The sequence below is a fragment of the Triturus cristatus genome, chromosome 8 (assembly GCF_964204655.1).
Source record: "Triturus cristatus chromosome 8, aTriCri1.1, whole genome shotgun sequence".
Taxonomy (NCBI): domain Eukaryota; kingdom Metazoa; phylum Chordata; class Amphibia; order Caudata; family Salamandridae; genus Triturus; species Triturus cristatus.
In genome coordinates, this window is record NC_140591.1 from 229,501,641 (window position 1) to 229,517,101 (window position 15,461).

General features: G+C 45.9%; 1 protein-coding gene across 1 annotated transcript in view; it reads right to left on the reverse strand.

Annotated features, from left to right (window-relative positions):
• Positions 1-9,920, reverse strand: part of MAML2 (mastermind like transcriptional coactivator 2) — a 576,438-nt gene extending 566,518 nt beyond the window's left edge. Inside the window, exon 1 of the mRNA XM_085621429.1 lies at positions 8,469-9,920. Coding sequence (XP_085477555.1) covers positions 8,469-8,882 — 414 coding nt within the window. The 5' untranslated portion in view covers positions 8,883-9,920. The remainder of the gene's footprint in view (positions 1-8,468) is intronic.
• Between the last annotated feature and the right edge of the window lie 5,541 nt (positions 9,921-15,461).

Here is a 15,461-nt window from a genome sequence, read left to right on the forward strand (position 1 = left end):
GACATGAGCAGACCCTGTGCAACCTTTTAAATCCAGGGACACTCCCTACTGCTGCACATTTACACCACAAGAGGCATCTAACAAAAGGAAATGCAACTGCAGACTGGTGACATGAGCAGACCCTATGCATCCTTTTAAATCCAGGGATACTCCCTACTGCTGCACATTTACACCACAAGAGACATCTAACAAAAGGAAATGCAACTGCAGACTGGTGACATGAGCAGACCCTATGCAACCTTTTAAATACTGGAATAGTCCCTACTGCTGCACATTTACACCACATGAGACATCTAACAAAAGGAAATGCAACTGCTCACTGGTGCCATGAGCAGACCCTATGCAACCTTTTAAATCCAGGGATACTCCCTACTGCTGCACATTTACACCACAAGAGGCATCTAACAAAAGGAAATGCAACTGCAGACTGGTGACATGAGCAGACCATATGCATCCTTTTAAATCCAGGGACACTCCCTACTGCTGCACATTTACACCACAAGAGACATCTAACAAAAGGAAATGCAACTGCAGACTGGTGACATGAGCAGACCCTATGCAACCTTTTAAATACTGGAATAGTCCCTACTGCTGCACATTTACACCACATGAGACATCTACAAAAAGGAAATGCAACTGCTCACTGGTGCCATGAGCAGACCCTATGCAACCTTTTAAATCCAGGGATACTCCCTACTGCTGCACATTTACACCACATGAGACATCTAAAAAAAGGAAATGCAACTGCTCACTGGTGCCATGAGCAGACCCTATGCAACATTTTAAATCCAGGGATACTCCCTACTGCTGCACATTTACACCACATGAGACATCTAAAAAAAGGAAATGCAACTGCTCACTGGTGCCATGAGCAGACCCTATGCAACATTTTAAATCCAGGGATACTCCCTACTGCTGCACATTTACACCACATGAGATATCTAAAAAAAGGAAATGCAACTGCAGACTGGTGACATGAGCAGACCCTATGCAACCTTTTAAATCCAGGGATACTCCCTACTGCTGCACATTTACACCACAAGAGACAGCTAACAAAAGGAAATGCAACTGCAGACTGGTGATATGAGCAGACCCTATGCATCCTTTTAAATGCAGGGACACTCCCTACTGCTGCACATTTACACCACAAGAGGCATCTAACAAAAGGAAATGCAACTGCAGACTGGTGACATGAGCAGACCCTATGCAACCTTTTAAATCCAGGGATACTCCCTACTGCTGCACATTTACACCACAAGAGGCATCTAACAAAAGGAAATGCAACTGCTCACTGGTGCCATGAGCAGACCCTATGCAACCTTTTAAATCCAGGGATACTCCCTACTGCTGCACATTTACACCACAAGAGGCATCTAACAAAAGGAAATGCAACTGCTCACTGGTGCCATGAGCAGACCCTATGCAACCTTTTAAATCCAGGGATACTCCCTACTGCTGCACATTTACACCACAAGAGACATCTAACAAAAGGAAATGCAACTGCTCACTGGTGAGATGAGAAGACCCTATGCAACCTTTTAAAGGGCGGGATATTTCCAAACTGCTGGACTCTTGCACCGACTGACCCCGATTACAACTGGCACAGCAATCACAAATGATGATATGATCTGAACATAAGATAGATACCTTTCACAGGCACCGATTACACCAGCGCCCTCATGACTGGGTGTAGGAGTATGTGTCCCAAACCACTCTCATCCTCGAAAAGGTGGATTATCTCATGTTGGGTTAGTCATGGTCAGGTTATGGCCAAAGTGTTTACTGTTTGTAATTGCGGAGTGGCCTGATACATATTTTGTGTTTTGTCAGGTCACAATGAAAATACTCCAATGAAAGAAAATACAAGCAGCGAGCTTACTGAACCCTTGTTACACCCAGTATGAAAAGAATATTGGCAAAGCCAAAGATCTTGGAAAACCTTCAATATTTGTTTTTATCTCTTTCACTTTGCAAACATATGCGATAGGCATTAAAGGTTTAAAAGTAATAAAAAGTCAAAAGAATGGTGCCATGGACTGGTGCATAAGTGAAAAAAAAATCATAAAAGTGACCCACCACAAAAATAAAAATAAAAATAAAACCATGAATAAAGTCAGATAGTGGACCACCACTACTGGCACTGATGAGGACTACTTTTTAGGCAGATGTGCACATGCACAAAACATAATCCTGTCACTGGCAGAGAAGGGACCCAATGGCTAAAGTGGACCAACCCACTGTACCCTGCTGGATGTTGTGGTGGCCGGAAGCAAAATGTGGGCAACAAACTACCGACAAATAGATGAAGATGGCAGACTAAATGTCAGTGTATACATGTAATATGTATGTATTTGTTAGAATTATTTTGTGGAAAACATGAGACAGATGAACAGCTAAATCTGCCTCTAAGTCAGCCAAGGAAAAGGATATGGCGTGATCGCCTATTCAATCACCCATACACAAATAGCATTGATTACATTTGTATGAATCCCCATAGGGAGCTAGCCTGCTCCAACAGAGCTCCAAGAACAGCTATGAGGCCTCTACACCAGTGCTAAAGCTTCACTGAGATCTCCATATATTTGAGGGACTTATGAGCTATGTTCTTTTCCAAATCTAAGTGAAAATGAAGATGCTAGAAATCGCCGAGAAATCCAAATCTTATCCAAATCTAATTGAAATGGAAATTATAAAAATCACCGAGACCCTTTGAACAACTAAAACCTAATTAAATTGATACACTTCGAGAGCATTTTCTAGAAATTAATGTTTTAACCGAGAATAAGAGATGTATTCGGTATGAATAAAGTGGTGTAAATGCTCAGCTAGGAAATGCAGATCCAAACATTTGCTGAGGGTCATGAGACTCAGCTTCACTGGCCTCAAAGGTGGTCCGGTGGAAGACACGGGAGACTACTGGATGCCCGCAGGGGACTTGCAGATCATCCCTAAACCACAGAAGGAATAAGGACCGTATCCCATAGAGGCGGAGGTAGGAATCCGCAGACTGGCTCTAACCTGGCATTCTAGGAAAAGAATTACAACCACTTAAGATAGTCATATGAAGCCAATGAAATTGACTAGAAGTTAGGCACTAGTGAGGTGTGGTTGAATAATGGTGAGGGGTGTCCTAATTAGTAAGGCCTAGAGTGTAGTTGCAACTGGAAAGAATAAAGCTAACCCTACTACCGTCGCGTACCTTCTGAGTAGGGTACTCATACCGTAGGGTGAGCAGGGCACAACCGATACCACAGCAGAACTACTGCGCCCTGTATGACACCGTACGATAACTTTTCAGCAATCTTTGCGGAATGTTCACTGCAAGAAAAGAGGCATCGCATGCAGTTTGAATGTCGATGTTGCGTACCACAGCCACATTTTTATGAGTCTTTAGAGTTTTTCAAGGCTGTCGATAACTTCACTAAGAACCATGCATACCATACACGTTACTTTTTTAAGACAGTGACTTGACCTTTGTTGCATTTGCAAATGTGCACTCCTGTTAAGACCTCTCACACAGCCCAATTAATAAAATACACCACTTGATGCACCAGGAGAATGAACAGAAAGTGGCAAAAGTACTTTTAGGTGTCTGGGGGTGATTCCGCATGTAGACTGCATTCTGCAAATCATTTCAAATGCAGATAAAATATATTATGTTGCATTCCGGACTACAGATGCGAACTCGAGAAAACAAGTTTAGGGGGTTATCGTGAGGCTCTTGTGATGATTTTAGCCATTAAAGCAGAAGGCTGTGGGATTTGGGACCACAGAGACACCCATAAATTCCTACTGCTCTTAAGTTCTCATATTTTGCAACCTCAAGCATTTCCTCCTGTGGCCAAAAAACGGTGTTATTAATTTAACCATAATTTAATTGTACCAGAACCTGTCCTTCATCTAGAGCTTAACATGGTGCCTGCAGCAGCATTTGTTTGTAACTTGGGCGTGGAATAAAACCCTCACAGTCATCCCGCTGAGCTCTCATTCATGTTCCAGAAAGAGGTGAGAAGCGTGCTGCCTGTCTACCAGAAGTGCTTGTGCAACTCATCAAGGCTACGATGGGCTAAACAAACGTGACTGCAAAACACTGCACGGCAAACAGGGAAGCGAGATGAGGCTGTATCATGGATGTGAGCATGAGAATTCACTCTTGCTGCATACCAAGTGGGTGCCTGTCGCTGAACTCTGTTAGCTTCCTAGCCCTCTATCATTGACAGGCATGCCCACAATCCCTTGGTCCTTACACTGCTCACCATGCACTCTCCTGGAGTTAGGAAGGGGAGTGGTGAGTTGGGACAGAGAAGAGTTCTTTGGAAGTGTAGAAGAGAGGAAACTGACATAAGGCGCCGGATCACACAAGATTTTTGATGGGCGCTACTTCATGTTCCTGGTGGTAAGCTAAGGCACTGCTCGATGCAAACACCTTTTACCACTATATGGTAATGCAGGTTTCTGAAGGTTGTATTCTGTGACAAGAATGTTTGCGCATATATGTTGTGCGAATTTTGCTGCGGTGATGTGTTTTGTTGTTTGTGCTGCTGTGTTTGTGCAGTATTAATGCGATATGATGTTGTTTTGCATTATGGTAGTGGCGATGTGTTCTGTTTTGCTTATTTTGTTTGCCCTGTCATGTTTGAATTGTGTTATTATGTTGCTTAGTTGCTTACTTTAGACATGTCAAAAAATGACGCTACGTTTGCAGCCAAGAGATCCACATTGTTTAGAAGTTCCCATGGCAGGCACCCATGTATCACTGTCTGAACAGCGCTGCTTCAGCTCTTCAACTATTTAAGAGGCCAACCCAAGACTGAGGCAGGGACTGCAACTTAACTTGGTGCCCCCAGTGCTCACTTTATGCGACACGGACAAGTGTGAATGCAAGAAGGTGTGGCATGGGTGAGAACAGCTTGAACACAGTGTTTGTGCACAGCAAGACAGTATCTGGGAAACTGGGTGAGGTGAAGGACATCGGCATGGAGGGGAAAAACACAATGATGCAGGAGAGGAGGACACAGTGATGGGATTGGCCATCAGGGAAGAGGCAATGATGCAGTCAAAGGAGATGACACGGAAGAAAGAGGGATTCATGGGGGTCTTCTTGAGACTTTTTTCATATAACCTCTTTTATTGCAGTTTGTGGGGTCGCAGCTCCCTGCCATCGGACTTGCTAACATCAGAACCATTGTACTGCATGGACCCCAAACCTGTGCAACCTTATCTATGACTCATCAAAATCCATACCTTATCATCCCCACCTGTTCTGAACAAAAATAAAACTACTCTCTGCCACTAAATGTTTATTCAAAATCTGATTTCAATAACAAAAAAAGAACAATAAAAACATATGCTTAAAGAGTTAATAGCTATCATGACACCGACAGTTCAAATTCTTTTAACAATTCGCATAATAAAACTGGGTTGTGGGAGATTTTAACAGGTCCATCAATGGGAGAGGTGGATTAGCCAATGCCCTACCACAATAACTAGAATGCTGGCGTTACATACAAACACAACCCAACCAGGCGCTCTGAGGCTATACTACTGGTATAAAGCGCGCAATATAAATACACGGGGCCGGCTTTAGCGCTGGTGGCGCCCGGTGTGACAATCGTTTTTTGCGCCCCCCCCCCCATGGCCTCCTCCTCGGATTCCCTTACAACCCCCATAACCCCCCACACCCCTGGTAAAAGGGTCTCCTTATCTTTACATAGCCCCTCTCTCACATACATTTCATTTTTTAAAGCGCTGACCGTCTTTACTAATCCACTCAGCTATCCACATAAGATACAGATCTGTTCTCTGCAGCAGGCTTATTAACCCTCTGCGCTACTCTATGATGTGGCAACACTGCCACTAGACAAAGCTCCATCTCTCTCTCCAGCAGGAACATTAATCAAGAGCTATCTTGACATTTTTATTGCAGCCTGAAAGCTGGACGCACAAGGAATTCTGCAGCAGGTGCTTTTCATTAATAAATTATTGCTCAAAACACCCCCCTTGCCCCCCCCCCACCTGAGGTCGATGCCCCCCTCCAGGTCAGCGCCCAGTGCGGCCGCACCAGTCGCACCGCCCTAAAGCCGGCGCTGTAAATACTCTAACGGAACACAACATAACATATAGCTTCAAAAAAGGCTTTAAAAGCAACAAAAATGTGAAGCTGGCCATGCATTCAATTCTCAACATAATGGACATCTTATTAAACGTAAGCACATTAATCGTGTAAAACATGCACGTCGGATTTGTACAAAAAGCATAAGTTACAGTGAATGCCACTCTAAGGAGAAAGTCCTGGCAACCTAGAATACAAAACAGGACTTCGGAAGCCCTCAAGTCTCTGGTATTGCATGCGCTGGGGGAGGGATTGGGGGATGGGGGAGGAGGGGGAGGGAGGAAGGCCCTCTGAGTCACAGGCAGCAGCCCCAGAAACCTTCCTTTTAACAGAGGTGTTTCATGTGCCAGGCACAACTTCCCAGAAGAAACTCGATGTTTTCTTAAGAACTGTTTCGGAAATAAATATTGTTAAAAGAAATTATGCACAGCTGCAATCGACAGACCAAAACCTGTCATTAGTGAGATGTTATCATAGCTTTGGTTTTGAAACTTGCTTTTTGATGCACCCATGTAGTGCAGTAATGCATCTCTCGTCACAAAGCAAAACCCACAGAAAGAAAAAACAACTGCACGCAACTCTGACCCTAGGCACGCGGGCTGTGGGGTCACAAGAGCGCCCCTCTTGGAACACCTACACAGAGGCCGGTGGCCCAATGCAAGCAAGAGAAGTTGGCTCCTCTACCCCATGTTAGGTAGTTAAGACCACAAAAGTTCTGGTAAACCTCTCACTCCTGGGCTGAGGGTAAACTCTCACTGCACCTGCTGTACCAAAAACAAATATGGGAAACCTACAAATGGCAGAGGATACGGCTCCCACTTGGACTGGTTAGCAGAATGATGCAGGGCCCGCCCCCAACCACACAGCCCCACCACCACGACTGCAAGGAAGGCCGCCCGCTATATGTCACAGTCTGTGCATAGAGACCCCATACAGCACCAAGAGACCGCGGCACTGGCGAGGGCAGTGTACAGTAATAACAGCGTAAAGTAATATACATTACTAAGATTTGAAATTGACGCAGTGGACAGATGTAGTCCCAAGTTTGAGTGATAGCATTAAGTCAGAGCTTTCAAGGGCTAGATTGTATGCAACCATATTGGTTCACAGAGCACTGCAGACATAAGATTTCCCACAAACAACGTATAGCGCCTTCTTTGAGGCAAACTTTATGCAATCATAGCAGGATCTGAAGACAAGACAATGGGCTATCACCTTCTCATCCCAGCCATTTCATGGGGCAACACCAATGGCCCGGGCTTATGCCTACTTTGTGAAAATCACGAGCTCAACCCTTGTGCCCGTCCCAACGCTTTCCAACACAAACTGAACATGATTTTCCACTTTAGTTAACTGCGTGAAACAATGCGTGTCTGAGTCACCCACTGCTTTACCATCCTACCCTTAGGCAAAGAAACCTTGGCGGTATCAGCTGTAAGATCAGCAGTTAACTTCCAGGTGAAAATCTTTTTTTAACAGTATTTCGTAGGTGCAGTCTGGTAGTTTGGTAGGCCCTTGGAGTTTGTTCAGAAGAGAGAGGAGATCTCAATCTGGCAGACCTGTCTGTCAGTACGACGTAATGAGGTGCAACCACCACCACCATCACCACCACCACCACCACCACCATCACCACCACCACCACCACCACCACCATCACCACCACCACCACCACCACCACCACCACCACCACCACCACCACCACCACGACCCTTAAGTCAGCCTAGCAGTCTCCTCGAACCCATGGTCTACACAATCCCACTGAGTGGCTCTGAAACGAGAGGGACAATTTATGGGATATGTCCTGCCCTGGAAGCCTCAATCATGCTGGCAGGTACGGTCTTGTGGTTTCAACAAGAGAGGAGAATAAGATTGTGCCTCGGTGCTCGATGCGACAGAGTACACGACAATAACAGAAATCCAAAAAAATAAGCTAATGTTTTAGAAAATGAACACTTGTTTTAGATACATGGACACTGTGCAGTCAAATGCTTCCAGATTTGACCACTCACTTATGCAGATGTTGCATGAGGCTAGATTTCCTCTATAAATAGTATTTAATAAAGCATCCTTTCCACGTCTCAATTTATAATGGGTTCAAAAACCACAGTAGGCTAAAATATCCCAGTAATGAAGAGCATGAGAAAGTTGAAGGTCAATCACCTTTACAACCTCAGGGTCACAATATCTATTTGGTGCTCTGCAGCAGCCAGACAGCGCACATGGCACCCAAGAAATAAATAGTTATTATTAATAATAATAATAATAAATACATTCTAACATTATTTGCATAGAGCAGAGGAATATCTTCCTCCCAGCAAGAGCTGAAATGAAGAATATAGACTGTGTCATGACTTACGGCAATGAGGGTGGAGCTCCTGGGGTCCCCGGTAGCAGAGGCCGACGCTTGCTGCTCCCCACCAATGGTATTGCCACTGCTGTCGGCGCTCATCAGGTGCTGCTGGTGGTAGTCGGGTGGCGGGGCAGCACTCGCCTTGCTGTGCTTGCTGCTCTTTCTCCCGCTCTGTCCATGCTGCACGAGGTTCAAGAGCTGCAAGGTGCTCTCCCGCTCCCTCTCGGAGGTTTCTGCCCTGTTGCGCTCATAGCGCCCCTCGCAGGTCAGGTGATGCTGGCGACAGGTGGCAATCCGAGCTCTGAGGCGCTCCACAATATGGACCCGAGGAGTGATGGAGCCACCGCCAAGAAGGCCGGCCCCTGGGACCCCTACTCCAAGGCCTCCTGGAGGAGCCCGGGGAGGAACGGTGTCCCCCATGCTTCCAGCCACCCTGATGCTCTCCGCAGGCACACTGCCCCAGGCCAATGTAATGCAATGGTAAGCAGGGCTTACAATGTACTCTACCTGGGCACCATGGGTGCCTGGGCTCAGTAGGCAACTGCAGGCCTCCTTCACTTCCAGGTGGACATTGGCAATGTGTGCAGATGACCGCAAACCAAAACGAATATCTTATCTTCTGTAGAAGGAAAACTGTCTGCACCATCCAAGTCTTGGTTCCAATTTGACAAGGTCTTGAACCACAATGTTTTGCAGGCTTGTTCCAGGGGGGACTAACTCTTTGAGCACAAACAGCAAACAGTCTTTTATTGCAATCTCACGAGGGTGTACAAATATCAAATCCAGAAAAGAAGAAAAAGTTGCGACAACAGCAGCAGCAAACCTCTCTGGTTCCAAAAAGTGACTTTCCCATCGGCTGCGAAAGACAAAACACAAGGGTCTGATTGTGGACCGAGAAGCCCTATATTGACGCCTGGTTCTATCTTACTTCACCACAATTTCAGCATCTCAGGAGCAGGCAACGCACCCATGGCCAAAACAAGGGATGCTGGAGTTGTCAGCGCGAGCACAGACGCCTCTTCTCACGGCATGCTGCAGCCGGGACGCCGTGGGGGCACGCGGACACTTTCCCCTGATGCTTTTCCTTTCCGTCCCGCAATTCAACGGATCCTCTGTAAGCCAGTTTCAGGAATTTAATTTAACAACTTTCCCCCCACTGCATAACTCTTCTCCCGTCCTATCAGAGCAGGGCTACCTCCGCTGCTGGCTCGGTCAGTGCTCCGACGAAGAGTTACAAATTCTGGGGAAATTTAGCAAACTTCCAGCAGTTTACAGGAAGAGCCCCAGCCCGTCGTTTTCTCTGCACGTACCTTTCTTCCGTGCCCAGAAAGTGGGCTCTGGCTGCCGGCGTCGCTCGGGCCCTTTTGGATGGGCTCAATTTGTCTGTGATATCAGTGCGGAGTGGGCTTTCCCTTCCCGTTCTGCTGAGTTGTTTGCTGCTGGTGTACGCACAGGGGGTTACAATAGACTTTAGTTGTGTGTGCGAGAGTTAGTGAGGACGACAACACAAAGGCACACTGTGCGCTCTAGTGGAAGAGCAGGGTAACTGCAAGCATTGAGTTTTATGACGAGAAAAACAATATAGCGGTCTAGAAGGACATCTAGTGGCCAATGTAAAGAATTGTCAAGTAGCACACTAAATCAGAGGTTCCCAAATATTTTAGAGCCACTTTTGCGACCCACCCATCTCTAACAGACATGAGGCGGGGATTTTTTTTTAATGTACTAAAGCATCGTGTGGTAGCACACTTTCATTTACAGAAATCACATTTTCCATTGAACTGGCAACTATATTTGTAGAGACATACAGTTTCACTGATAAAACGATATTGCATGCAAACGATAATGTTTGGAAATCGGGTTTCAGTGAATATTTATTATTTGTGCACTACCAAGTATTTTTTTTTTAAACATATTTTTATTGCCATTTTCATATTTCACACATCGTACATCATACAAAGTTTTCGAATAGTGAAGTTAGACTATACATTCCATGGTGGTACATAATATCTGTATATACTGGTGATACATCAAGTGGGAGCATAAACAACTTACAGATATATCGTGATGTGTGTACCCTGTTGTCTCAGGTTCCAGACATGGCACAGGTTGTGCACTACCAAGTAAAGTGTCTTGATCTGGTTTGCCCTATTAAAACCACTCTTTCCATCACGTGTCAGAATTACAAAAAAGTGCTTCATTTTTGCTTTCGTAACTGCTGAATGTGTACAGTTCATTTACTTTTTGAAGTGTGTGTTCAAAAAATGACACATTACAGCCTTTCCCTTCACACAGCTATATACTAGCAAGACTGTCACATAATTCACATTACTTTTCTGCCTTTGACAGCAAAGTAAGAGGCGTTCATAAACTATATTGCCTATGTTCATAAAAGCAGCAATTTCTCTGTTCTTGAAGTGCAGCACATGTGACAGGATAAATACAGAATTTAAAAGCATCTTTATTTATTTCCTGAACTTTCCTCGTGATCCACCAAAAATCAGCACACGAGACAGCAGAGGGTCACGACCCCCAGTTTGGGAAACAGTGCACTAAACCAATGATTTTCTTAAGTTTTTTACGTCTTATCTTTTTTGGTGAATTTTATTTGCTCCCTTCCTAATTCTTTTCTCTCAAAGTGCGTTTAAAAAAAAAAAAACCTTCATTTTTCAGTTTTGTAAAACACAACAAAACAGTATTTAGCGGAGTGCATAGTGAAAAGCATAGCGAATTCAATTCAAGATAGCATATCAACAAACCAACCTTCACATCTTCAAGTCATCAGAGTCCGACCAAGACTTTCAAAGTATGTTAGATACAATTTGGTTATTGCAGGATGAGCCACAGAGGAGTAGCTTGTCAAATATATTTGACAGAAGGCTGTTTCTGTCTTCTGCTCTAAAAGTCACAATTAATGACCATGCGTACTCATACAAAACATTTTTAGTTGAAGGCATGCTACAGTCATGTAAGACTCACTGAATTTCTGAAGATGTGGTGACTTATGTAATCGTTGCTGTGAAGATGTGTAAACATGCAGAACTCTGACGTTCATGTAGGTAGTTCCTTTAAATGATAGACTATGGAGCTGATTCCTGCTCACCCTCAGCTGGTCTTCCCATTCCCACATCCACCGGATGACACCTCCACCATTGCAGAACTAAGGGCCAGGTGCACAAAGCCCTTTTGTGATTTCAAATACTGCAATTCACAAAAATCGAGGGATTTGCAACTGAAAAATGGCTTTTTTCTATGTACTACACACATTTTGTGAGTCACATTACAGAAAACACAGTTATTTAAATAGAAATAACTAAATAATATGAATAAGATGCATAATATGCAACATAACTTCAATATAGTCTGACCCATTGTCCCTAAATCTATTACAAAAATACAGATCAGTAATTCTGATTACAAAATTTCCACCAGATATGGAAAGAGTAACTGCATTCCATAATATATAAATTATTTCCATCATGACAGCACATTGAAGTCCGATACGCATGAATACTTTGAGAACGTTGATTTGCAATTTGCATTGACTTGGATGTACATATATAGTGCCTTATATCCTGAAGGGGTGAGCAGAAGGGAAGGATACCTTCCATCAACTCTAAAAGTGACAGGTGCCATGCTCTGGCAGTCTCACACCCAAAGGGCCCCCAGAACCAAGAGGTGATGTCACACAAGCATTAACCTGGAAATGACAGACCCCCTAGACCTGATCTGGAACCCCCTGCCCATAAAGGATGGCTTCCCCTGTATCTTGACACAGAAGAGATACCTTAAACCAACCCCACCCTAAATATGACGTCACTTATATGATGAACAGGCCATCTGAATATTGTCCAAAAAGGGAGCTGTGTGCAGTAGCATGAAAAGAAAATCACAACTTTTTCCTATCCTACTCCAGACAACAAAAAATGATATCTTTCATGAACTAGTGAGACTGAAATATTAAGAATGTATGAAGAGAGGAGGAGCCAAGATGGCGACCGGGACGGCAGCGTAGACTCCCGGCTCCGTGAACCTCCGCACCCCGCACGGATATCCTGCCTGAGATCCTCAACTTGTGCTACGTGGTCGTGTTTCTGAAGGAGAGGGGCTCCCGACTGTGTGACTCCGAGGTTTCTAGCCGTGCTATCGCCGGAGAAAACTGCATCTGAACTTTGCGGCCTGTGCGGCCCTGGAGCCGGGACATCGAGTGGACGCCGTGGCCGGGTGGCAGTGCGACAACAGCGGCCGGTGGTGACTGGGTGGAGTCGGCCCACCGAAGCGGTGTTAAACTCGGCCTACATTTCGGCGTGGTCACTTCTACTGCCCAGTGTAGCTGACCGAGTGCATGACCGGGGGTGCAAATCGTAGATCCTCCGGTGACTGCCCCTGCCTTGCTGGTGAGCTGCCCGGCCGCCGTCCGTATCCTGCCCCGATCATTGCGGGCCGCCCCCGGATTTCTACGGGAGCTGGTCCGTGGTGGGGACGACTGTTGCCCGTGACCACGGATAGTTTTTTGCCTGCCCCCGGAACCCGGTCACCCGCGACGTGGACATCGCGACGCTTGTCCCGGGGTCCCGGCCCCGGTGAGGGTCGGGCATACTTGGCGGCCATCTTGGGTCGATGAAGCCTACCATCCTGTCCGCTGGGCCGCAGCGGGCCTGTGAGCGTACGATTCTTGGGAGTGTGGCGGCGAGATCACAGAGAGCTGAGCTGGGGTACGGCGACCTCCTCGAGGCTCTTGGTACTCTTCACTCCTCCTTGGTTCATGGTTTCGTGATCTTGGGGAGTAAGCTCGATGGTGTGGCGTCGGAGTTGGGGCAGTGGCGGCCCGCCTGTCCGCACGAACACAGAGTCTACCCACACTGCGCGCAGGAGGACGCTGTGGCGGCCCCCCCTGAGGTTAGTACACGACTGGACGCCCCGGCCAGTATGCTACAGTGTGTTCGACCTTCTGAGGGCCTGATCTGTCCCGGAGGCGTTGGACCTGAGTGGGATGTGGTGGCCTCATCCCGTGCATGCCCTCCTGCGACCCAGAGACAACTCCAGCAACTAATGTCTGTTTTGGCTGCTTCTGCCTTCCTGAGCCTTGCGTGCAGTGCAGACCCTAGGGCAGCACTGGGAAGCCTGTTTCCTCACGCGGCGGACTGTGTTGATGCTCAGAGACTTCCACCCCACCTGTGTGCGTCGCTTCTCTGTCGTTGTTGGACATTCCTCTGCCTAGGAACATTGGGTATGGTGCTGGGTCGAGGGGTTGGCATGGGCAGAATTCCACAGAGTGGTCAGGGATGAGGCTGGCCCCTCGGGGTGGTCGCCTAGTGGACGGGCGGGCTTGGGGTGGTGTGCTCTCCTGACATGGCTACTGGCACAATAGGTGCATAATGCTCCCCATCGTGGTTTGAGAAGATTGTTTTTGTGCTGTTCCTTGTTCACTTTAGGGGAACCTTACCGTGCGGGAGGGAGAAGCCGGGGGTCTGTTATGAAGGCCCTCCTCCAGTTTATAAATGCTTTCTCAACCCCCCCGTCTGGTGGGGGTCCTTTCCTACTTCTTTTTCCCTATTCTCCTACATTTCGGGTCTGGTTCCAGGGCGACAGGCACACTGCTGGGGGGGGGGCCGTACTCATCTGCAGAGGTGCAGGGTGGGGGGTTGGGGGAGGGGACTCTGTATTCCTTCATCTTTTTTCCATGGCCTCCTTTTTCTTCTCTGATTCTTTTTGTCTTTCTTTTTCTGGGATCAGCGTGATACACCTCCTTTTGCTATGCCTTGTTGCCGTTCCATGTGTTCACAACTTCCGGGGTGTTCTTGGGGAGTTCTGGCGGGGGACTGCGGGCGCAGCTGTAGACTATGTTTTTCTCCATCCTGATGTTCTTGTGTTTGCGCCATTGACCGAATAGATTGCTGTAAATCGCTAACGTTCATTACTCTGCATATCCGTGATCGTTGTTTTAAAATTGCTTGTCACCTGATCCTTCTGCCTTGTTTCATCATAAAATGAAAACCTCTTTCTCCTGGTGCCCTACTTACGCTGTCCACAGTATAAGCAGTACGATTTTGCTCCCCGAAGTGCTGCCTGTGTTTATACTTGTCGTTCTTGCTCTGATTGCTTAGCGGCCGGCCCTGGGGGGTTGTAGGCCCATACTTGTTCTTCTTGAACTGTCAATAAAGGTTTTAAAAAAAAAAAAAAAAAAAAAAAAAGAATGTATGAAGAACTTATACAAGGACAATATATCAAAAGAAGGGAAAGGGGAATTAAATGCACTGGAGACAGACACTAACATACAAATCAAACCAACAAAAAAGGTGGGGACATTGTAATTTTGAGTAAAACAGATTATGTCTCAGAAGCCCTCACACAGTTAATGGATATCAAATGTTATGAAAAAAATGGAGCACAACTGGACTACAGAACAACAACAAATGTATGATGACAAACTTATCATTTGGGGAGAGATGGGTTTAGCAGACAGAGATAAACGGAGATTTCCACAGTCGAAAAACACCCAACAACCCTGACAGTTTGTTTACTCCCAAACATTCATAAGGATAAAAAAAACACCTGGGTACCAATTATCTCTCTAAGGTCTCTCTGTTTTGGAATAAATTACTATATATTGACCACCTTCTCGAACCCAAAGGTAAATACTTGGCCTTGTACCTCAGGAATGCCAGTGATTTACTCAAACATCTACAAAATGTCTCTTGGAATCCCACCAACAAACAAATTACAAAGGATGTGGTCTCAATGTACACGAGACGAGTACTGATTACAAACACAGATTAAATGCTTGCCATTACTTTCTACAAAGAAGAAATGTACATTTCATGATCATAACAAAATGATTGATCTACGACTATCAAACAGCATCTTTTCTGTTCAGTTATGAGATCTACACACAAGAAAACGGGACAGACAGGATTTTCCTTCTCCCCAGGCTACGCAAACTTGACACTTCACGCCTAGCCAAGCCCTTTACCCAACTCCTCCATGGTGTACAACCCC